The sequence below is a fragment of the Canis aureus genome, chromosome 3 (genome assembly GCF_053574225.1).
Source record: "Canis aureus isolate CA01 chromosome 3, VMU_Caureus_v.1.0, whole genome shotgun sequence".
Classification (NCBI taxonomy): Eukaryota; Metazoa; Chordata; class Mammalia; order Carnivora; family Canidae; genus Canis; species Canis aureus.
The window spans coordinates 78,964,487-78,989,935 of record NC_135613.1 but is presented as its reverse complement, the minus strand read 5'-3'; the positions used below and the strand labels follow the sequence as shown (position 1 = coordinate 78,989,935).

The window sequence follows — 25,449 nt, the reverse complement described above, 5'->3', positions numbered from 1 at the left end:
CTTTGTTTCCCGTGGCTTTGAAAATGTGTCTAGCAAGAAGTGCTGTAGCCGAGGTCGAAAATGTTGCTACCTGTGTTCTCCTCTAGGATTTTGATGGATTCCTGTCTCATATTTAGGGATCACTTTCTAAAGGAGGTTCTCTGTTTCTCCTGAAGCTTACCTCTTTACCTTTCTCACTTTCTAGCTTGTATATAGACTAACATACACAAGGACCTGTGCGTTTAAGCTTAGAAAATCAAAGAACTCCAGAGGTTTAGTAGTCAGCATGGTAATATAGAGCAGAAGAGAACATAATTCTGACTGAGCAAAAAGTTATTGCTATAACAGAAAGAATGAAAATAGAGAAAACAGAAATCTTAGGATTTTTCCCTAACTTCACCACATGTTTATTGTTTGAGTTTAGAAAATAAAAGAGAAGGGTGCTTGGGTGGCTCATTTGATTGGGTGTCTAACACAAGATTTTGGCTCAGGCCATGATCTCAGGGTCGTGGGATCAAGCTCTGTGTCAGGCTCTGCACACATCAGGGAATCTGAGATTCTTTCTTCCTCTCCCACTACCCCTCCCCCTACTTGTGTTTTTTCTCTCTTTCTCTCTTTCTCTATCAAATAAATAAATAAATCTTTTTAAAAAAGGAAAAAGAAAATGAAAAAGAAAGGGCCTAGGAGGTAAGTTACAGGGCAGAGGAGGCCTCTAAGCATAACTGGTCTGGGGTTTGCAGTTAGGTGGACACACACACACACACACACACACACACACACTGGAATATTACTCAGCCATAAAAAAGGATGAGATCCTGCCATTTGGGACAACATAGACAGACCTGGATATATTATGCCAAGTGAAATAAGTCAGTCAGAGAAAAAAAAACTATATGATTTCACTTATATGTAGAATCTTACAAAGCAAAACAAATGAAAAAACAAAGCAGAAATAGACCCATAAATACAGAGAACAAACTGATAGTTGCCAGAGGGGAGAAGGTGGCAGATGAAAAAAATGAGTGAAGGTGAAAGGGAGGTACAGGTGTCCAGTTATTAAATTAATAATCACTAGAATGAAAGGTACAGTATGGGGAATATGGTCAGTGTTGCTGTTTTGGTGTTGTATGGTAAAAGATGATAGTTACACTCATGATGAGCATAACGTAATGGACAGAGTTGTCAAATCACTATGTAGTACCCCTGAAACTAATGTATGTCAACTATACTAAAAAAAAAAAAAAAAAACAACAATAAAAATAAATAAAAAAGGGATCAAAGAACAAAAGTTAAAATAGTAAAATGTATCTGCTGGAGGCAGTAATCAAGGTCTTATATTTAAATACTTAGTAGCAATAAATATCCCCTCTGCCAAGATAGGTGAAATTCTTTGGGTAGAGTGGCCTAGATGGGATTGTTTGGGTCCCAGATATCATTCTGCCAATGATTTCCTGTGTTGACCCATCAGATTTCAAGTCTACTTAATTTTGTTTAGTCTCTAAGGCTGCATACTTGAATTCAAGAATAAATTAGACTTGCTTCAGGGACTTCTTAGTTGTTGACAGGACTTAATGACTTGAAAAATCAGGTATTTACAAGCTACCATTTCTTTGTTGCAATGCACAACAGAACAAACTCAGGAATAATATTTCTTAATCCTTGCAACAAAGGATGCTACCAATTATCTTAAAGATCCTTAAAGAATTCTCCAAAGTTCCATTTCATTGATTTAAACTAAAGCCAGAAAGCCACAGATATCAGTTTAAGGGATTAATGCATGAAGACCGCATGGAATAAATGCTGGGTTTTATATAAATGTTTTATAGAGGGAAAATGAATATCAAGAATAATTATCAAGGACCTACTACGTAGCAGACATTCTGCTATTTGAAGATATGGCAGTGAGCCATAGGTACAGGGATCTACTTAATGGAGATTACAGTCTAGTGTGGACTTGGACAATAAATAGACCATTACAAACTAGAATACTAGAGGTCAAAGCAGGAGAATATTGGATTGGGCACAACAACAACACATACGTGAGTCTGTAGCTTATATTTTAAAGTTCTGGTTAGGTTTTTTCTAGGTATGACATATGGTGGGAAAGAAGCTTTCCTAGGCAAGAGATATACAAAAGCTAAATATTACATCATTATATTGCTGTCATTTTTAATTGTCTTTGCACAGAAAAATGGAGATTGCTAACCACTGCTAAGAGATACTTTCACTATGGTTGAGAACTGAGTGTTTATCAGTTGTACAAAGGACAGGGGGAAGAGGTGATGGCAATGGTATTTGTGGGCCCATGAATCCAGATCACCCTTAGTACTTCTAATCTGTGTCTCAGAGATACTCATGAGAGCAAAATTCAGAGAGAGCAATGGCATCAAAAGCCATGGGAGTAAGAAATCCTGTCAATAGAATTCCACTCAGTGAGGATGTATACTAACAGATGGGCTAAAATTAAACATATCAATTCATACAACCTAAGAGACAATGACTTAGGCTAGTAAAAGATCCTGTTATTTCTGATCACAAGAATATTCTTCTGTCTAAGATTTTCTTCAGAGCAGCATTGACATCCTTATTCCTCAGGCTGTAGATCAGGGGGTTCAGCATGGGCACAATGATGGTATAAAACACAGAGGATACTTTCCCTTGGTCCATGGAGCTCACAGATGACGGCTGCAGGTACATGAATGCAGCAGATCCAAAGAAGACAGCAACAGCTGAGATGTGAGAACTGCAGGTGCTGAAGGCTTTGGACCTGCCCTCAGTGGAGCGGATGTGGAGGATGCTGGAGAGGATGAAGACATAGGAGGCAAGGATCGTCAGGCTGGGGGCAAGGATATTAACTGTACTAAAGATTAGAATCACTAACTCATTGACATGGGTATTAGAACAGGAGAGTTTTAACAAGGAAAGAAGATCACAGAAATAATGATTGATCACATCAAATTTGCAGAAATGAACCCTAAACATGCAACCTGTATGAACAAATGCACAAACCAGGGCTATAATATACACTCCTGAAATCAGGGAGAAACAAGCCTGATGGGCCATGATGACATTGTAAAGCAAGGGGCTACAGATGGCAACATAGCGGTCATAGGCCATTACTGCTAACATGTAACACTCTGCAATAGCAAAAACAAGGAAGAAATAGAGCTGAGTCATGCATTCAGGGTAGGAGATGACATTCATCTCTGTCACAAAGTTCTCCAGCATTTTGGGGGTAATGACAGTGGAATGGCAGAGGTCAATGAAGGACAAGCTACTGAGGAAGTAATACATGGGCGTGTGCAGGTGAGCACTGAGCCCTATCAGCATGATCATGCCCAGGTTCCCCACCACCGTGACCACATAGATTCCTAGGAAGAGGAAGAAAAGGGGCAGCTGGAGTTCCGGTTGTTGTGTTAGCCCAGCGAGGATGAATTCAGTCACTGTGGAGTGATTTCCCGCTACCATTTTCCACTGAGTAGTTTCTGAAGGAGAGAGAGAAAACCATTGTTGTTGAGAAAATTTCATTATTCTTCTCTATCTAGAGTAATCATCCGTGTAGATGATTCATGACTTAGATATTCTCTTGGTCTATACGATCATGTAATTGACCCAGAGGTTAATTTGCATTAAGTAGGATTCATTGTGACTTAATGTTTATTAAGCCTCATTTCCAAATATAATAAATATATTTCATGTAAAAATAGATATGTTTCTAATCACTGAAAACTTGCTAAGTGTCTATTTTCCTATTTTGAACATTTCAATGATCATCAAGCCAATATTTCTAAGTGAAGACCTAGAAACTTAAATATTTAGAGAAGTCAAGGTAAATGAGGAATATTGGCTTCATGACAACTTGGGTACAAAGGATACTTAAGAGTAATGGTCTGCGATTAACTTTTAGTAGGAGTGCACAGAGGCCTTATTAATTTCAGTCCTTTCAATTTTAAAAATAATTATCAGGAAATTCCAATTTCTATATAAAATCTTCCAATGTTTAAATATTTTTCTTAAGATTAAACAATACCTGCAACTATCATTGTACCACGGTGTTTCCCACCCAGACTGGACCACAGTTAGTGGTTTCGTGTCCTGGACCAAGTACTTCTGTCTTTGCTTGAAAAGGCTGTATGAGTGGTGGTTAAATGGTAGGCCTTAAATTCAGAGTTTGATACGATCATTTAGTTACTAGCTGATACAGTTTTGGCTTTGATAAGTCAAACAATCTCTTTGTGTCTTGGCTTCTAAATCTGTAAAAGAGAAATAATATTACCTACCTATAAGCATTTGTATACACAACAATTTGTGCAAAAATGTGCATGGCAGCTGATTCCTAACAACTCCAAATTGGAAACAACTCAAATGTGTGTTCATAAACCGATGAATAGATGAATGAGTTGTAAAATACATCCATACACATATACATACATACATACACATATGCATATGTGCATACATACATACATAGAATGGAATACAATTCAGCATTTAAAAAGAAATAAATCACAAATACATGCAATAACACAAATCTCAAAAACATTGTGTTTTTTGAAATAAATTGCATAAAATTTACTTTTAAAGTTTGGAAATATTCATTAGGGTAGTTAGAATAGTGGTTTTCTTTGTGTGAGAATTTTCAGCAAGGGATTGGATTTATTTAATAAATATCAGATTTTATCTTTCTTCTTAGTTTTCCTAAAATGAAATTTCAACACTTTAAAAATGATCAAATGTGTTGTATCAGGTTTTTCGTGATAATTCTTTAATTTTAAAAAATATTTTGCAGGGGTGCCTGGGTGGCTCAGTGAATTAAGTGTCCTGCTCTTGATTTTGGCACAGGTCATGATCTCAGGGTCATAAGATCAAGTAGAGTAGGCACAGGTCATGATCCAAGGGTCATGAGATCAAGCCCAATGTGGGGCTCTGTGCTTAGCACTGAATCTGTTAGAGATTCTCTCTCTCTCTACTTCTCTGGGAACTTCCCCTTCCTCACATACTCTGTCTCTCCCTCTGAAATAGATAAAATCTCTAAAAAATATTTTTGATTATGCGAAAATTTCTGCTTATTCACTCCTGAAATCAGCAAATTGTGGTACTTCTCTTTTTCCTTGATCTCTCATTCTAGAAGATTTTCAAATTTATTAATTAATTTAAAGAAAGCAACTTTTGGCTGTGTTGATTTTGTGAAATATATGATTATTTTCTATTTAGATGATTTCTAATAACTATTTTATTCTTTGCTAATTTCTTTATCATGATTGCCTATTCTTTCCCTAACTTCTTGAAATGGAAGCTTGCATCAATATCTTCAGCTTTTTTTTTTCTGACATGTACATATTAAGTTGTACATTTCTCTCTAAGCCCCATTTTAGCTGCATCTCACAAGCTTTGATATATCAAATTTACAGTATCATCCAGTTAAAATATAATTTCTATTTCATTTTTTCATTGTCGCAAAGATTATGGAGAAGTGAATTGTCACCTTTCCAGAAGTTAGGCTTGTTTTTGTTTGTTTGTTTGTTTGTTTGTTTGTTTGTTTTTAGCTAGCCCTACTTTTAATTATTTTGTCTTAATTTCATTGTGGTCAGTGAGCATACTGTGAATGATCTAAAGTATTGCAAATTGCTCAGAATTTTTTATATTGAAGCATAAAGTCAGTTTTTTTTTTTTAAGATTTGCTTCTTTCTTTGAAAGAGAGAGAGCACATGAGCAGGAGCAGATGCAGAGGGAGAGGGAGAGAATCTCAAGCAGGCTCAGTGCTGAGTGTGGAACCCAATGTGGGGCTTGATCTCACACCCCTGAGATCATGACCTGAGCCAAAATCAAGAGTTGGATGCTTAACCAACTGAGCCACCCAGGTCCCCCATAAGGTCAGTTTTTATAAGTATTCCCAATGCATTTTAAAATATGTTGTTTGTTTTTTGTAGGTCCTATCATGCATATCATTTCAATTATATCCACTTTATTAACAATGCTGTTTAGCTCTTATATATGCATAGTGATTTTTTATTATCTGTTATTCTAATAGTTATTGAGATAAGTGTGTCAGTGTCTCCCACCAAAGTTTCTGATTTGTCTATATTTCCCTTCAGGACTTAAATTAAAATCTGTATTGTTATGGAATGGCCCCTTTTATATTTAATAATGTGTCCTGGTTATAGTCTTCTTTATCTGATATTAATACATTATCATGAGATTTATTTTTGGCTAGTGTTTGCAGAGCATATAATTTTACATCTATTTAGTATTTCTGTGTATTTGTTGAAAGAGGCAACAAATAAAACAGTTATTTTAAAATAGAATCACATAAAATAGCAACAGGTAAGCATCAAGTACTTAGCATCAGATCTAACAAAATGTGTGCAATGTTTACTTACTGAAACTTTTAAATAACTTTGAGAAAAACAAGAGAAAATCTTAATAAGGAGAGAGATTTACCATATGTATGGATTAGAAGACTAGTAATAGTGTAAAGATATCCTTCCCAAATATAGGGATAGATCAACATATTTCATTTCTTAGATATAACTTCTAAACAGATAATCAATACATTAACACACCAATTCATCATTTGGCTACTTCTGGTCATCTCATAGATTTATAGAAAATATCAGTTTAGTCTGATATTGGAAGACAATCAAGATACTGATTATCAATAGATTATACCCCCTTCTCTCTCATTCTGATATCTGGTAGTTAGATTCTATTTTTGATGTTTTCTTAATACTCTAGAGACTCAAGCACATTTTAATGTGCTAGCTTTCATGCTCTCTATCCCTTCCTCCTTGTATCTGTGTTCACTTGATGTACACATATTGGATCAGTAAATGCCTTCCTTTCTGGAATCCAACTTGTCCAAGTCAAAGGAATTTTGCATCAAGGTCAATACTTCAGTTGTTCACTTGAATATGACAAAGACATGGTTTATTGTTATTTCATATAAGCAATTGACACAGGTAATAATAATAGTGAGGTCATAGGTAACAGAGTTCTGTGGGCTGGTTGCTCTATAGTCAGATATAGATGACCATATTTGAACACAGAATGTTCAGAGATTTCTCAATATGGTTGAACAGAGATCTCTAATTGAACACCAATAAAAAATAAATTTAAAAAATGTAAAAAAAAAATAAAAAATGATGAATGTAAATGTGATTATAATGAAAAACAGGAGTTCTTTGATCCACCCTTCCTGGTTAGCCCTGTTCCTGAGAGATGACCTAATTTCTACAGAAGAGCACTGATAAAGTTTTTTCTAAAGTTTACCTCCACAGCTCTAAATAATTTGTTCATATTGCTATTTCTAGACTTGACAACTTTGAACATTAAATAAACTTTCCAGATTATAAATGGAATTACTTTTTATTAAAAAGTTAAAGTGGTGACCACCCCCTTCTCTGTCATTCTGATATCTGGTAGTTAGATCCTCTTTTTTATGTTTTCTTAATCACTTTTAGATCTTTAAAAATATTCTCAAAACTCTTTATTCATAACTTCCAAAATTCTCTCAACTCATCTGGAGAGATTTTGTTTGTTTAATACAGAATTTCTACTTCTATCCTAGGCATTGTGAGTCAAAATTTCTGAGGGTAAGAAAGTTTACAGAACTGAACTTTCTAAAAATAAGATTAGAAGAAAACAAAACTCTCAAAGTAATTCTGGTAATTGTTTGGAAATAATTAGATAAAGAAATTGAAGTCAGCCTACTGGTTTAAATAGAGAACTTCAGGACTTTCTCTCCTCCCCCCCTTTTCTTTTCTTTAAAAAATTAACTGAGTAAGCATTACTGAGAGACAACAAAATGTCAGACATTGAGCTGAGTAATAGAAATGTAAAAAAAATAAAATGATGCATATCCTGGTCTAATAGCACTCAAAATCTAATTTCTATTCTGGCACATATTTTCTCAACACTTTCTAAAGATTAAGATGTAAATTTTGTGATCATCTAACTTACAGATTAAATAAAATTGGGAGGAATAGCCTCTAATCAAGAATGAAATTGATTGTTAACACGACCCAAAAGTCCTGTGCTAACAGGTAGAGAAATATTGTATAGAGATTTCATTTTAAGGAGGTCTAAGAGTCACTATAATTAAGCATAATGTGGCCATAAAAATCAGAGGGAAGTCAGAGAGAAATAAAAATTTTGAATGGTTTCTCTGATTCAGAGTTATGAACCTAAGGTATGTTTGATTTTTATTTATTTAAAAATATTTTTCCATTATTTATTTATCATAACCTTATGTTCATAGGTTCAATATGAGGCTCTGAAAAACATATTTGCTTGTGAACGAACTATGGCTCCCTATAAACAAAAGGACAAATCAAGCATATGAGGCTTGATATTCTATTATATTCAAGTTTGGTTATTAAAAATTGAGCTTATATGACAGTGGCAAAGTCTGGTCAGAGCTAATTAACTAAGATTGTAAATCATGTAACAAAAAATGAGATAAGGCCACTGAACATCATAAACATTGAATGCTTTTCCTTCTACTCTTTTACTTACTTGAACTATAGTAGTCATGGTGGAAAAGATAGTTGGAAATAGCACTATGAAATTAAACTCTGGAATTTTTCTTTTGTGAGTTCAGCTAGGTTTTAGAAATTCCTAATTCTCCAGGGTATCATGTAAATCCTGTGGTTTAACAATACTCCCACATTACTATAACTTCTGCCCTAAAGGATTACCAGGACAATGCATCCAGACACTGAAAATAGTCCAAACAAACAAGTTAAAATTTGGTGGAGAAAATAATTGTTAAGTTCTAATGTCAGTTTAAAAAAATTCTTCACATACGAGATACATGGTTTGAGTATAATTCCTATGAAAACATAAAATAGGCATATTTCTTATTAAATCATTAAAGCCCATAGAATAGTGGATGATACAAATGGTGACGGGAGGGGCACCTGGGTGATTCAGTCAGTTGAGCATCTGCCTTCAGCTCAGGTTATGATCCTGGGGTCCTGGAATGGAGCCAGGGCACTTGCTCAGTGGAGAGTCTGCTTTTCCCTCTCCCTCTTACCCTTGCCCACCCTGCTCATGCTCATTCTCTCTTTCTCTCTCTCTCAAATAAATAAAGTTCTTTTTTTAAAAAGGAAATGGGAGATTTTGATTTCACTTATAAAACTGCTAGACTCTGATAATGAATGAATAATCCACATAAGATCTATAACAGAGCTCCCCCTGTGCAGCTCAAGTTCCATAGAATTGGATTGTCCTGAAATGATCACAATGGTCCTGAGGTATAGGTTTTAGCCCTTGGGTTAGTGGGGATAGCTAAGACTTACAGAGCCTCTTAGCTGGTCACCAACAGCCACAAAGTGTCTCATCCACTTACCCCATTAGGCCACATCACTATTAAATATTCTCTGTGTAGCATGAGGCTAGGAAGCACTGTGCTACACTTTTATCTGTAGTTCTGCCTTAGTTATGGACGTCCTTTATGAGGAGGGCATACAGTAGCTATCAAGAGTTTGGGAAATATTTTAAGGTAATGGGATCACTTGCAGGCATCTTTATATATCCTAAGAAAAGCAAATGGGAAGAGATTTTATTTTGTATATATGTTTAAAACATTTAGAAATATTCCCTTTAGCCAATGTAAGAAAAAAACTATTCTAACATTTATTAGAAAAGGAATGAGCTATTTATTGTTAGTGATAAAATATACTCAACCATAAGCCAGATGATGATCCGCATTCTGGGACATTGGAGAAAAGATGTTCTTAATTGAATTTAGAATAAAGTACAAAAATCCACACTCTTTTGCCCCTCTCCACTCTTAGTTCTTGAGTATCATCTTCCTCTGCTACAAAACACTTGGCTTCTTTCAGTTCCTGGAATATGTCATGTTTTCTTAACTGCCTACCTTTTCATTTTCTATTTTTTCACATGAAATGGTTTCACCAACTCTTTGTCTCTCTGTTATCTGTTAAATATTATTTCTCTTTTCAAATCTCATTAAAATTGAAATAATTATGGAAGCTTTCCAATTCTTTGTAATTGATAGGACCTTTCAACGAAATGCTCAGAGAACTGTCATTTCTAAATAGCACATTTTCAGACCTGAATTACGCTATACATCAGATGGAGCAAATCAAACTGAGCCTTGTCTGTATCCCAAGTAAATAGCACAATGTTTGGCACAGTGTAGGAGGATTGCAAAAAGCATTTTATAAATCAATCAATTAATCAATCAATGTATGAAGGGACATTGGCCTGAATTCCAAAGTAATTACTTCCAGACTTCAGTAGTCTCGAATCACAAGGGTAAGATGAGCACACTCACCTTTATTCTTTCTGGAAACCTCATTGCCAAATTGTATTTATAACATGCTCTTAGAGGATGCTCTAATGCTGGTGCTGGGAGTCCTAGGGATGCAGCATTCCTCATATCTTTAGTGCTGGGAGGGCAGGCACAGCCTCTGGTCTCAAAGCCACCTTCAAAGCTGGTTTGTGTCACAGGCCAGCATCTCTAATTGTAGGTCTCCAGCTTCAGCATAGCAAACACCTCATCTCCATATGATAGAAGATCAAGGCACATCCTGACAAAGTATCTAATGCTAGATAGGGCTACAGATTTTAAAATATTGAATTAAACCATTAAAAAAATAAACCATTTATTTCCTTTCAGAAAATATGCTTAATCTATTTTATGCATAAGTAGGTAATATATTTACTTGATTCAAAAGTCAAGTTCTGATTGCTGCGCTCTGAAGATTGGTTCTAGATTCAGGCATGCCAGGCACCAAATAACGTGGAGACAAATACTCTCGAGGATTTCCATGTCTCAGGAAAGAAGCCTTTGAGAAAAGAAGCACTTGCATTAGCATTTCCCAGTTGTTTTAATTTTTTCCTTCCAGAGGGATTCTTTATCAGTTCTGAATTTATTAATTATGATAAAAATCTGTTCATAGGATCACCTGAGTTGTTGTTCTTGTTTTTAATGCAGATTCTGATCCAGCAGATCTGAGTGGGATTGAGATTCATTTTTTTAAATTTATTTATGATAGTCACACACAGAGAGAGAGAGAGAGGCAGAGACACAGGCAGAGGGAGAAGCAGGCTCCATGCACCGGGAGCCCGACGTGGGATTCGATCCCGGGTCTCCAGTACCGCGCCCTGGGCCAAAGGCAGGCGCCAAACCGCTGCGCCACCCAGGGATCCCGGGATTGAGATTCTGCTTTTTTTTTTCTTCTTTGTTCATTATTGGACAGAACTGTCCCATGGATTAGTTGACATCCAGTAGTGGGCCCCCATCACTGTATTATCCAAAAGTCCCCACAATTTCCAAAAATACACTCCAGATATCTACTGCTATGGAGATAAAGGTAGCAGAATGCTTGAGACAGTGGTAAATTGTATACAATGATTGTTTCCTGTTAGCATTTTTGTCTGTCAGTGTATTCTTAAGCCATAAATTATACGGCATTTTAAAGATTATTCTGGAAAACAAAACAAAACATTTATATCCCAGTGTAGTTAGGTTCTTCAAAGGCCTTAACTCAAAAAACTTAAAAAAAACTCTCTACTACTATGTACGAAATATCTTACTAACAGTGCTTCCAAATGAGCTCTCTGCTTTGTTTTATAATGGACTAATTTGTAGGTTCTTTTAAATTACATAGCTGTTGGGAAGGTTGGACATGGTCAGTGGCTTCTGAAGGATAAGACTTTTCTACAAAAATGTCCGTAGTAGGATTTTTAAAACTTTTTGCCATACTCAGAAATCTGTTACTTCTATTACCAAAAGGTCCACTATAATTTCCTTTTTTTTAATTAGCAATAATCATGCCTTGGATAAACTTCATTGGCTATGATACTGCCACTGTGCAAAGCTTAATTTCTGTTTTTTTAATATGTCAAGCAAATTGAGTCCCTACCATACATAAGGAAGTTTCTTTTACATTTTTTGTCTCCAAAGTGGTAAGTATGTTTTTAGATGGAAGTACATAAAATGATTCTCCACGTGGTTATTCCAGAAACTGGTCTCTTCCTCTTCTGCCCTTTATTTATACTATCACTTTCCTGGAGGATTTGTAATCTATTTGCTATTTACGAAAGCTGGCTGACACTGTAGACAGTATTGGTTGTACAATGTAAGGAATGTTTTTAATTTAAAAAAAAAAAGGAATGTTTTTACACATAGGTCAATTGGGTTAGTTTTCTTTAAAAATTTAGGTTTTGCCTTATGATCACTGTATACTTCAACTTTCCTTCCTCAATCTGCCTCTTAAGCAGATGATGTAATATTTTAATCATTTCTGCCCTGATGGTACAGGCAATAGAACACTGAGGTTAAGATGAGAAGTTGTTCAGTAGCAAAAATGTCACACAAGGGCAGAAACTCTGCATTTTTTTTTTTTTTTACAAATGCTTAGTGAGGGCTTTTGGTCTATAGTCCATACTGTGAATAGCAGGATTTAGAAGATGCAGGCACATTCTAACAAGGTATCTTATTCTGGATAGGGTTACAACTTTTAAGATAATGAATTAAACCATTTATTCCCTTGCAGAAAATATATTTTTTTTATGCATGAGTAGGCAATATACCTCCTTGATTCAAAAGTCAAATGAATGTACAATTGAATTTTGAGGATTAAGGGACAAGAATTCCGAATATTGATGTAATACATGCCTTTTTGAGGTCCTCGTTATTAATAATCCCACATGCTAAATTGTTTATTTAAAGAAAATATTTTATTATTAGGCATCTATGTTTCATATTCCTTTTTCTTTCTTATATATTTCCACACTTTTTTTCCCTCACAAACAGGAATATTTGAAAATGTCTCAGTTTGAATCATGGTAAATTTGATGTTCAGAAGAGAGGGGAAACTCTAAAATATGGCTAAATATATTAGATTCAATTCTCATTAAAGGAACTTAAGATTGAGTTACATTAGTGTTTCTCAATTTTAGATGCACATTTCAGTACATCAAAAGATTTTTATTTTTAATCTCAATACCCAGGGTGCACTCCATATCAATTAAATCTAAGAGGTCAAATATCAATATTTGTTAAAAGCTTCTCAAACTTTAATGTGTACAGGAATAACCCAAGAATCTTGTTCAAATACAGATTCTAAATTAGCGAATCTAGTGTATGGTTTAAGATTATGCATTTTCAATAAATCCTCAGGCTATTCCAATGCAGCTGGTCTATAGACAGCCTTAGGAACAAGGTGTTAGATGATCTCTATTTCAAATCCTTCCCACCATAATTCTTTCAGATTCAAGCAAGTTCCCACATGTCCATGCATCACAAAGCTTCTTTTAGCTTTGGAATAGCAGTGACTGTAGGATTTTGGGATATTTATGGGCAAATACTATGTGCCTGGAAAGCCACTTTACAGGTGAACAGACGTAGGCTGTTTCCTCAGTGTGCTGAATAAAAGAAGTGGGAAAAGAATTGGAACTTGGTTAACGCCAAGAATGGGAAGGGCAGGAACAGACATTTCCATAAATGATTGTACAATAATGAAAATTATTGAGATTCATAGAAGCTACAGTTTCCATTCTGTGAGTGTATATGTACTGATTCCAGAGAGAATACATATATAAGAAAGAGAAACGGGGAGACAAAGTTTGAATGTTACCAAGACATATGTGTCCCAATTTTATTGCTATGAATTGTTACCTAGGGTTAGTGAGCTCCATCTCTAGAGTTCTGTCCTCTTCCTTCTTTTTTTTTTCTCCTTCTATTTAATAATCCAAACTAGAAATTTTTGTTCATCCTCATAATCTCCTGTACTTTGCTCACCTCAGTTCCGCGATGTCTAAACAATCCACTTTTCAAAGATATCTTGAGAGTCTCCTTCCTTTCTAGCTCCACTGTCACTGCATGCAGCCTCTTGCTTAGAACAATCAGATGGTTGGGTGTCTGGGTGGCTCAATTGGTTAAACATCTGACTTTGGCTCAGGCCATGATTTCAGGGTCCTGGAATTGAGCCCGTTGTCAAGCCTGGTTCAAATTCTGTGCTCAGCGAATCTGTTTCTCCCTCTCCCTTTGCCCCTCCCCTGCCTTATATGTGCTCACTTGCTCACTCACTCTCTCTCAAATACATAAATAAAATCTCTTAAAAAAAAAGAACAAATGGTCGCTGACTTGCCTTAATTCAGCCTTATTATTTTTCCATCCATCCTCCACACCAACTTAAGTATGATACTACTAACATGCAAAACTGTTTCCCTTCCTTGCTTAAAAAACATTTAGCGGTTTCTGTCACTAAAATAAGGAGTGAAGTCTTACATACATCCAGAGGTGATTCATGAACAGTCTTTTGTCTACTTTTCTTTTTTTATATCTCTACCATATTACCAAAATATGACATGAGTTTCTGGGTTTACAGAGGCTTTTCCCTTCTTTCTTGATGAAACTTAATCTGTATTTTATATAGAAGCTTAAGCTCCAATAAATAAAGGGTCTACCCACTAGGACTCCTTTTGTTTGCCCTTCATGAGTCCATTTGTGTCTACTGGACAGAGCACTGGACTAGGAGTCAGACCTAAGAGTTGCAATTGTAGCCATTTTCCCTTGCATCATAGAACTGATGAAAATTAAGTCAAATAATAAATATGAGGATTTTGAAAATGAATGTTTGATGTCATTAAATGAATGGATAATGGAATACAAGGGTGTTAAAGATATATATATTTCTGTCCTAGATTTTAAAAATATAGGTAAACACTGCAACTTGTTATATCAACACAGCATTCTATCCTAAGAACATTGACATAACAATAATGCGGTGGATGGTCTGAATAGGAAAGAGACAAAGGACAACTGAGTGTCTAGAATATTATGTAAATCCATAGTTACAAGATGTTATATGTCCCAAAACAGAAGGACAAAATATGAAAGGAAAGAAGAGATGTTTCAAAGAAAAAATTGACGTAAAATGGCAACTCTAAATGATTGGGCAAAAGAACATGAACCACATGAAAATGATACAATTGAGCAGGATATTTGACTACCCTACAGTTACTTCATAAAGAGCTGCAGCATCACTGGTAAATAAGATAATGTTTGGGATGCTTTTATAAAAAGTTGTTCTCAAGTGTAATACTTGAAACTCTATAATGAGTCCCTATAATTAGACTCTGCAATGAGTCTCCATGTTTGCTAATTTTTGGTCATGATCAGTACAGGTTTGAAAGATTTTTTAGGGCAGCCCAGGTAGCTCAGTGGTTTAGCACCGCCTTCAGCCCAGGGTGTGACCCTGGAGACCCAGGATCTAGTCCCATGTCCGGCTCCCTGCATGGAGCCTGTTTCTCCCTCTGCCTGTGTCTCTGTCTCTCTCTTTCTGTGTGTCTCACATGGGTAAATAAATAAAATCTTTAAAAAAAATAAAAAAGCTTGTTTTTTAAAAAAAGAAAGATTTTTTATTATTTTTATTGTATTAAATGAAATAAAAGCATTGAAATTATTTATAGAAAGGCATCAATCCCATAGGGAACTGGGGATAACATATGAGTAGAAGGAAATTCTCAAGGATGTCTTAGACCTAGCCACAGTCACCTGGAACCAAAGGATCACTTTGAATAAAATTATGGGTCCCATAGTCAATTTTGTAGGCTGATGATTTATTACGTTTGGAACCAGGCATTTAATCAAACTAAATAAGCTTCTATTTCCTTGTCTTTCAAAGGGAAATAATACTAGAGCCTTCCCTGAGGGAATACTGTAAATATTAAATAAAGTTGTTCCCTTAAAGTGCTGGGCACAGTACTTGATATTTCATGAAATCTCAATAACATATGTTACAATTATTATCTTCATCACCATCAGCATTATTCTTATTGTTGTTTGTATTATTGTTAAAAATAAAACTAAGACTCCTTTCATACTCAAGAGCCTTTGATTTTATTCTTAGTATTACTCTACACATAATCACTGTAATAAGGTTCAAAGGAGTGGACTGAAGGAGAATTTAGGATTGTGTTATATGGGGAAATGTCATTGAACTTCCAAACATTTGAACAATAAACTTAACACATTATATATCTTAGCAGGTCAAAGAACTGTTTCTGTTATGACATCATGATATTAATTCTATTTATGAACATTTTCTACCAACCAGAATTTTCTTCAGGGCAAATTTGACATCCTTATTCCTCAGGCTATAGATCAAAGGGTTCAACATGGGCACAATGATGGTATAAAACACAGAGGACACTTTCCCTTGGTCCATGGAGCTCACAGATGACGGCTGCAGGTACATGAATGCAGCAGATCCAAAAAAGACAGTAACAGCTGAGATGTGAGAACTGCAGGTGCTGAAGGCTTTGGACCTGCCCTCAGTGGAGCGGATGTGGAGGATGCTGGAGAGGATGAAGATGTAGGAGGCAAGGATAGTTAAGGCAGGAGTCAAAATGTTAAATGCACTCAAGACTAGAACCAGTAATTCATTAATGTAGGTGCTGGAACAGGATAATTCCAAGACTGGGAAGAGATCACAGAAATAATGATTAACCACATTGCTCTTGCAGAAAAGGAGTCTCATCATAAAGCCCGTGTGGATTGTAGATCCAACGATGCCCAAAATATAAACTCCCACTGTCATCCAGAAGCAGATCTGAGAAGACATGATGACATTGTAAAGCAAAGGGTTACAGATGGCAGCATAGCGGTCATAAGCCATTGCAGCCAACATGTGACACTCTGCAATGGCAAAAATCAGGAAGAAATAGAGCTGAGTCATGCATTCAGAGTAGGGAGTGATGTTCTTCTGTGTCACAAAGTTCACCAGCATTTTGGGGGTAACGACAGTGGAATGGCAGAGATCAATGAAGGACAAATTGCTGAGGAAGTAGTACATGGGGGTGTGCAAGTGAGCACTGAGCCCTATCAGCATGATCATGCCCAGGTTCCCCACCACTGTGACCACATAGATTCCTAGGAAGAGGAAGAAAAGGGGCAGTTGGAGTTCTGGTTTCTCTGTTAGCCCAGCGAGGATGAACTCAGTCACTATGGAATGATTTCCAGGGTCCATTATTCTCTCAAAGGGTTCTAAACTTAAAAAAACAGAAAATGAGTGTACTCGTGTGGGATGTATGTGTGTGTATTTGTGCATACATATGTATGTGTGTATGTGTGGCAGAGAGAGAATAATTTTATGAAGATCATTATTTTATTCCTCATCAAAGGCCATTCTTCATGAAGATATCTCTTGAATCTCTTCTATCACTCTAGGACAACCAATAATTCCAGCTAACCAGAGGAAAATCCAAGAAACTTGTAACTAAGATATTTCTAATTCTTTTTTTATAAATTATATTTTTATTTATTTTATTTTTTTTTAATTTTTATTTATTTATGATAGTCACAGAGAGAGAGAGAGGCGCAGAGACACAGGCAGAGGGGGAAGCAGGCTCCATGCACCGGGAGCCCGATGTGGGATTCGATCCCCGGTCTCCAGGATCGCGCCCTGGGCCAAAGGCAGGCGCCAAACCGCTGCGCCACCCAGGGATCCCGATATTTCTAATTCTTAATAGAAAATAGCAAGTTTTAGATATTTTGAGTCAGTTAATAGGGAAGTTATTCCTATTATTTCTCTTTAAGTTTTTATTCAAATTCCAGTTAGTTAACATACAATGTAATTAATATTAGTTTCAGGTGTACAATATGGTGATTCAACTACTGTTATTTCTTTTTTTTAATTTTTATTTATTTATGATAGTCACAGAGAGAGAGAGAGAGAGAGAGAGAGAGAGGCAGAGACACAGGCAGAGGGAGAGGCAGGCTCTATGTACCGGGAGCCCGACGTGGGATTCGATCCCGGGTCTCCAGTATTGCGCCCTGGGCCAAAGGCAGGCGCCAAACCGCTGCGCCACCCAGGGATCCCCAACTACTGTTATTTCTAATGACTCTTTCCCATATGTATATAATAATCCTATATTCTATGGGATATCCTATATGTATATATTAATGCCGTGTTTATCAAATGGCATAATGATTAAATTTCCATTCAATTGAAAATAAGAAAGAATAACATGTTTCTATAATTAAAAAGTCTGTGAAAAGTTATTAATTAGGTCTGAATCATTTTCCTTACTAGAATTCTTGCTCAAAATACCTGAAATTTTCAGCAACTATCAATATCATTCCACCTGGAATTCTGCTAATCTGCTTGTCCTAGGTTTCTTCACCTAGGCCTACTACCTCGCAGGTATGAACATAACATACCAATACCTCAACAACTTCTCCAAGAGTGAAAATTGTCTTCCTTCATTTATAACTTAAATACTCTCAGGGGAGTGATACAATGGCTGAAATTTAGATCATGTATTCTAACTCTGTAACCAGAGAAGCAGAAGACTATGAATAGTTTCTGTTAGTTGGACTTCATCTGGTGGTGATCAGAAAACTACTCTTATTCTCAAAATATGAGAATGATTTTGGAAGAAAAACACTAGGTATCTTCTTATCATGTATTTTGCATGTACTTTACAGAATTTACAGAATTTTAAGATGGAAGAGATATGGATTATTAGAACACATGCAAAATATAACTAGAAATTTTAGTTTAAATTCAATACCAGTCAACAGTGTGATTTTTTTAAAAAAAGACTAATATATATTTTATTTACATTGCAAAGAAAACTAGATTCTAGAAATGAAAATTCATTTTCTTAACACTCAAGTAATAGTTGGAATAATGTTTTGAATTTGAGGTACAATACTATATGTGATTTAGAAAAACTAGAAAATTTCAGAAAAATTATCCAGAAATCTTGTCTTTTGATGAATGGTTGAAATAACTGAGGATTTTTAATTAGCAGAAAACAAAAAATTCATGTGGCACATGACAGTTATGGTCAAATGTTCAATATATTGCTGTATCTAAAAGGTGTTGGGTTCATTTTATGTCTCTAAGAAAGTGAGGTAAAATGACCTGCTTGAAACTATAGGGAGAACTATCTGGTTTCACATCAAAGAAGCTTACAACAGTCACACAGACCCTGATCTTATAGCCAGAAATGTTAGAGCACAGCCTAAAGGGCCACTTAGCAGATATTGTTTATGGAAGCAAGCTCTAGATGAGTGGTTGTATTAAGTTATCCTTAATATCTCTTTAAATTCCAATATTTCATGACTGTATCATTCTAATAGGTCTTGATTTTAAGGTCATGGATGCAAACAATTCAGTCCTATGCTTGCCTTACTCCTCTGAAAAATGGAAATATTAATTTTTCTCTCATGTGAAAATTAAATTAAATAATACCCGTAAGGTGCCTAGCACAGTTCCTGGCTCTTGGTTGGAACTTAATAAATGTTAACCGTTTTAATTGTAATGTTTTGAATATCTCTCTGTTATATCTTTAATTCACCCAACATTGTCATTCGCATAATGAAAACCAGAGTTTTAAATTTTTTTCCTCAGCATATCTTGTTTCTGTGAATACACACAACAAAGTGTCTAGGTGACTTGGTCGGTTAAGTGTCTGACTCTTGATCTCAGCTCAGGTCTTGATTGCAGGGTCATGAGTTTAAGCCCCATGTTTGGTTCCACGCTGGGCATGGAGCCTACATTAAAAATAAAAATAAAAATAAAAAAATAATAGGACAACCTGGGTAGCTCAGTGGCTAAGCACTGGACTCTTGATTTAGGCTCAAGCTATGATCTCAGGGTCATGAGATTGAAATCTGAGTCAGGCTCTGTCCTCAGCGAGGAGTCTGCTTGAGATTGTTCCCCTCTCCTTCTGCCCCTCCCCCTGCTTGCCCTCTCTCTCTCCCTCTCTTTATCTCTCTCTCTAAAATAAGTAGATAAGTTTTCAAAATAATAATGATAATAAATTTCTAAAACTATACACAATAATACAAATTAGGATCATTTAGTTAAGGAGTTTAATATGACAGCCCCAGTTGACATTACCATTTTTTTGTGTGTGCCCATGAATACATTTCCTACATTTACATAAGCACTTATTTAACTTTGTATTAAGTAGGATGAATTATTTACTGGTTTCCCTTCTCTGCTAGACTGTAAACTCAATACACTACTTGGCTTTTCATTCAGGGATCCTCAATTTATATGCGTTTAATAAAATTATGAAAGAAGGTTAGTGGTAAGTTAACAGAGACTAAGTCAACAAGGCCTTCACATTGCCTGAGTTGAAATAGAGTAAACAGAAAAGTATTTGCCATAATTTTATACTACAGGGAACAGGGAGATAATAAAGGGGCATGTCCTCATTAGAGTGTGAATAATGGAATGAGGACAGGTGTATATGTATAAATAGCTACATGCACCCCTATGTGCACTGTAAAAGGAGCTTGAGTGAAAGACTAAGATTTTAAAAGCCAAGGATTGAGATTCAGACATACCTCTCTTTCTTCCCAGAGAGTTCAATGCCATGTACTTTTCATCTTCATTGTTGTAGAGGGAAAAATGACCTGATGATGCTGGTGGATAGTTCTGAGTACCAACCTTGCAGGACTCCTTAGTGTTGAGATGTTCATAGCTTAAAGTCTCCTTTGGCGATTGTAGTTACTGATCTTGATCTCTGATGAAGCTGATGCCCAAGGCCATCTGTCCCCCTGCAAATGTTGGTTGATGTGATGACAGGATTTTATACTCTGGGTATAGACACTAAGTGTCTGATTAAGAACAAACAATGATAATGGCCTCCCACCAGAATCTTATCCCACAAGTATCCACTCTTGGGAAAAGAAACTATTAGAATTTCCCTTTCTCTACTGGTTCTCAAGTGCTTAAGAGTATTAACATAGGTATAATTCATTGTTCTTGTTAGGTTACATATCAGAACCGAGGATGTTAGAGATGTTGTTAGGATGCCAGTGAATTTCATGCCAAGCCATCTTAAAATGCAGAATTTCAGGAAATTTTTAAGACAGACCCTAAGGAATTCCTTAAAAAAATATTTTATTTATTTATTCATGAGACACACACACACACACAGAGAGAGAGAGAGAGAGAGAGAGAGAGGCAGGGACACAGGCAGAGGGAGAAGCAGGCTCTATGCAGGGAGCCCGACGTAGGACTCAATTCCGGGTCTCCAGGATCAGGCCCTGGGGCTGAAGGCAGCATTAAACCGCTGAGCCACCCGGGCTGTCCTAAAGAATTTTTCTAAAGTTGTTTCCCACAGGGGTAAAGTAAGAAACCAGGGAAAACAACTGGTCGGGTAAATTCTGAAATATTTTATTTTCCTTGACCTCTTTTTTTTTTTAAAGATTTTATTTATTTATTCACGAGAGACACAGTAAGAGAGGCAGAGACACAGGCAGAAGGAGAAGCAGTCTCCCTGTAGGGAGCCCAGTGAGGGACTCCATCCCAGGACCACGGGATCATGACCTGAACTGAAGGCAGATGCTTAACCACTGAGCCACCCAGGTGTCCCTCCTTAACCTCTGTTAATTATATTTAGATTTCATAATGTACTTAGAAAACAATGATGCTTAGAATGTTTTAACTTGTGGCCTAAGTGAAAACATTTGCTAAATATTGCACAAACCCCTGAAGAATTCCCAACAAGAGTAAGAAGGAAAGATGATGACCGTATGTTTTTAAAACTAAAAGAGAAATGATGAGGAGCAATAGAAATATATGTGCTCTAGAGATTAATTTTTTTTTCTCATACACAAGTGCTTTATTGCCACGAATGGTAGGGTGACACATACATAAAATGTTGTGACAGGAGTGACAGCCTCAGGCCATGGGCAGCTACTAGTACCCTCCATGTTTTATGATCTCGGAAATTGTTTGGAAAATCATCAGTGAGCTAGTGGCCAAAAAAATGATGAAGGTGATGGTTAGAGGGAGGCCCAAGCCCAAGGCCCAGATGTTCAGGCACTTGGAAGTGGAAACATAAGTCTGAGTCTTAGTCATGTCACCCACCAGCTTCCTGCCCCTAGACTTCACAGAATAGGCAAAGGCCGTGAAGCCCAGGCAGCACCAGTTCAGGAAGATTGTGTTGAACAGGGACCAGAAAATGTGGTCAGCCATGGCCTGTCACTATAGATGTTGATCATAGTGGTCATCACGGGAGTCGAGCTCTGGAGCGCCTCAAGGACTGCTACCTCATGCTCCTCCTTGAGCATCTCATAAGTTGGAGGGCCGCGGTGTAGGTACCAGGGAAGAAGGGCTAGGAGTTAATATTTTTTCAAAATATTTATTGAATGTTATATGATTTTGACAATAATAAAAATAAACTTTCTTAATCAAATTTACTATTAAATGCTTTAAATTATTGTTAAAAATGGAGCTTCAACCTTTTTGTAAAGGTATTTTTGCCAACTGCTATGAAAAGAGAAAAACCTAGAACAGAATAATTTATAAAGCCTATAGAAAATGTTGCCTATTAACAATCGAACCTTAGAACAAAAAATATGGCACAATGCAAGACACAATTTTTCTTCTGAAGAATTTGACAATTTTGAAAGAGATAATATCCACAAGCATGCCTTAATAGTAAACAACAACAGAAGAGATATCATTATTATAGTATGTGTGATGAACCAGATGTGTATCTGATAATAGCCTGGAGTAGGAAATATAGTCAATGATATTATAATAATGTTGTATGGTGACACATGGTAGCTACATTTGTGGTGAGCCTAACATAATGTATAGAGAAGTTGAGTCACTATATTATACACCTGAAACTAATGTAACATTGTGTGTCAACTATCCTTAAATTAAAAAAAAAAGTTTTTGCACAGTGAAGGAAATCATCAACAAAACAAAAAGGCAACCTACTGAATGGGACAAAAATTTTGCAAATTATATATCCACCAAGGGGTAAATATCCAAAATATACGAAGAACATAAAGAACTTCTACAACTCAACACCAAAAAACTCCCAAACAATCTTATTAAAAAATGGGCAGGGGACCTTCTTTTTTGAAGAAGATATATAAATGGCCAACAGACACAGAAAAAGATAGTATCGTTAATTATCAGGGAAATGAAAATAAAAACCACAATGTGATATCACCTTACACCTGTCAGAATGACTAAAATCAAAAAGAAAGAAATAAGAGTTGGTGAGGATGTGCAGAAACAGGATTGTTTGTATAGTGTTGCTGGAAATGTTAACTGGTACAGCCACTCTGGAAAACAGCATAGAGGTGCCTCAAAAAGTTAAAAATAGAAATATCATATGATCCAATAATTCCACTATTGGATATTTAACCCAGGGAAACAAAAACACTAATTCAAAAAGATACAAGCACTTTTATGTTTATTACGGTATTCTTTACAATGGCTGAAATATGGAAACAACTTAAGTGTCCATCATTACATGAGTGGATAAAGAAGAGGATATATCTATACAATGGAATATTATTCAGCCATGAAAAATGAGATCTTGCTATTTGCAACAACATAGATGGACCTAAAGGGTATTATGCTAAGTCGGACTGAGAAAGACAAATACCATATGATTTCACTCATATGTGGAATCAAGAACTTACACAAATGAATAAACATACAAAAAAAACCGAATCAGACTCATAAATACAGAAAACAAACTTTGGTTGCCAGAGGAAGAGGAGTAGGGGAGGATGAGCAAAATGGGTGAAAGACGTGGGAGAGACAGGCCTCCAGTTATGAAATGGGTAAGTCATGAGATTAAAAGGCACAGCATAGAGAACACAGTCAATGGTATTAAAGTAGTGTTGTATAGTGACCGATAGTAGCTGCATTTGTGGCAAGCACAGCATCACACATAGACATGTTGAGTCACTATATTTATGTTGAGTCACCTGAAACTAAAGTAACATTGTGTGTCAACTACATTTGAATTTAAAAAAGAGAGAGAGAGAAAGAAAAGCATACCAGGAAGATCTTACCATAGAGTTCTGGCCAGTGGTATATGCTATCTGTTATGATTAGTCAAAGTTTTCAAGCCAAACATTGTAAAATTAAAATAGTTCTTGAACCCTATATGATAATGACAATCATTACAATACATTGTCCTTTCAAATAACTAGTAGAAGTTAAAAGTCTTGAAAAGCATATTAAAAGATAATTCAGTAAGAATTATCAAAGGAACTGTATTTATTTCACCCATTTAATTAGCAAATAACCATTTTTGTGCATTCTATTTCTAGAAGATATCCTAATTCTACAAATTTTATTTGTCTGCACTTTGCTTTCTAACTCCAATACACTTGGTGCTTTCTGGTGTCCATATGGCGTCCAGTTCTATGTCCAATACACTCTATTGTATAGTGATGCTTTCCATGCGACTGGTATTGTGAATCTAGTCTTCCCCAAGCCCCCGCACTATTTTTCCAAATTATCAAGTAGTAACAACAATCTTGTGGATGGATATACATGGTTGTCTACGGAGTGTTTCCTTATTGAAACTTATTGGAGAATTAAAAATTTTTGCTCAGGCAAAATACCGTTTTCCTTCTTTTTTCAAGGATCTTCTTTAGGGCGACTCTGACATCTTTATTCCTCAGGCTGTAGATCAGGGGGTTCAGCATGGGCACAATGATGGTATAAAACACAGAGGACACTTTCCCTTGGTCCATGGAGCTCACAGATGATGGCTGCAGGTACATGAATGCAGCAGATCCAAAGAAGACAACAACAGCTGAGATGTGAGAGCTGCAGGTGCTGAAGGCTTTGGACCTGCCCTCAGTGGAGCGGATGCGGAGGATGCTAGAGAGGATGAAGATGTAGGAGGCAAGGATCGTCAGGCTGGGGACAAGGATATTAACTGCACTGAAGCACAAAACTACCACCTCATTGATATAAGTACTGGAGCAGGAGAGCTCCAATAGTGGGAAGAGATCACAGAAGTAATGGTTGATTCTATCAGCCTTGCAGAAAAACACTCTTAGCATGCAGCCTGTGTGAGCTGTGGCACCAGTCAAGCCCATGATATACACCCCACCTACCAGCCAGGAACAGACCTGATAAGACATGGTGACATTGTAAAGCAATGGGTTACAGATGGCAACGTAGCGATCATAGGCCATTGCAGCCAACATGTGACATTCTGATATAACAAAAACAAGGAAGAAGTAAAGCTGAGTCATGCAGCCTTCATAGGAGATAAAATTCCTCTCTGTCACAAAGTTCATCAGCATTTTGGGAGTAACAACAGTGGAATGGCAGAGATCAATGAAGGACAAGCTACTGAGGAAGTAATACATGGGTGTATGCAGGTGAGCACTGATCCCTATCAGCATGATCATGCCCAGGTTCCCCACCACTGTGACTGCATAGATTCCTAGGAAGAGGAAGAAAAGGGGCAGTTGGAGTTCTGGTTTCTCTGTTAGCCCAGCAAGGATGAAATCAGTCACTGTGGAGTGATTTTCTGCTCCCATTTTCCTCTGGGAATTTTATGTAGAAAGAGAAGAAGAAAATTTGTGGTAGATATTCATTATCCTATCGCATAAGGTGGTATGAAACAAAATCTGTCTTTTCAACCAAGTAGGTCCAGTTCGATGTCTGTCCATGATCTCTATGTTAGTGCTTA

The 25,449-nt window shown here is 36.4% G+C and overlaps 3 protein-coding genes and 2 pseudogenes across 3 annotated transcripts; all 5 read right to left on the bottom strand.

Annotated features, from left to right (window-relative positions):
- Positions 1–2,081: 2,081 nt before the first annotated feature.
- LOC144305831 (olfactory receptor 8G1-like) lies at positions 2,082–3,484 on the bottom strand. Its single transcript, XM_077884940.1, has one exon. The coding sequence runs from the start codon at positions 3,445–3,447 to the stop codon at positions 2,512–2,514; it is 936 nt and encodes a 311-aa protein (XP_077741066.1). The 5' UTR covers positions 3,448–3,484; the 3' UTR covers positions 2,082–2,511.
- An 8,195-nt stretch (positions 3,485–11,679) lies between these two features.
- On the bottom strand, positions 11,680–11,830 carry LOC144311648 (U4 spliceosomal RNA; annotated as a pseudogene).
- Positions 11,831–16,049: 4,219 nt separating this feature from the next.
- LOC144305824 (olfactory receptor 8G3-like) lies at positions 16,050–17,012 on the bottom strand. Its single transcript, XM_077884931.1, has one exon. The coding sequence runs from the start codon at positions 16,983–16,985 to the stop codon at positions 16,050–16,052; it is 936 nt and encodes a 311-aa protein (XP_077741057.1). The 5' UTR covers positions 16,986–17,012.
- A 4,668-nt stretch (positions 17,013–21,680) lies between these two features.
- LOC144305820 (interferon-induced transmembrane protein 1 pseudogene) lies at positions 21,681–22,092 on the bottom strand (annotated as a pseudogene).
- Positions 22,093–24,031: 1,939 nt separating this feature from the next.
- LOC144305812 (olfactory receptor 8G1-like) lies at positions 24,032–25,300 on the bottom strand. The gene has a single exon (XM_077884896.1). It carries the CDS (start codon positions 25,295–25,297, stop codon positions 24,338–24,340), a length of 960 nt encoding a protein of 319 aa, XP_077741022.1. The 5' UTR covers positions 25,298–25,300; the 3' UTR covers positions 24,032–24,337.
- Positions 25,301–25,449: the final 149 nt, after the last annotated feature.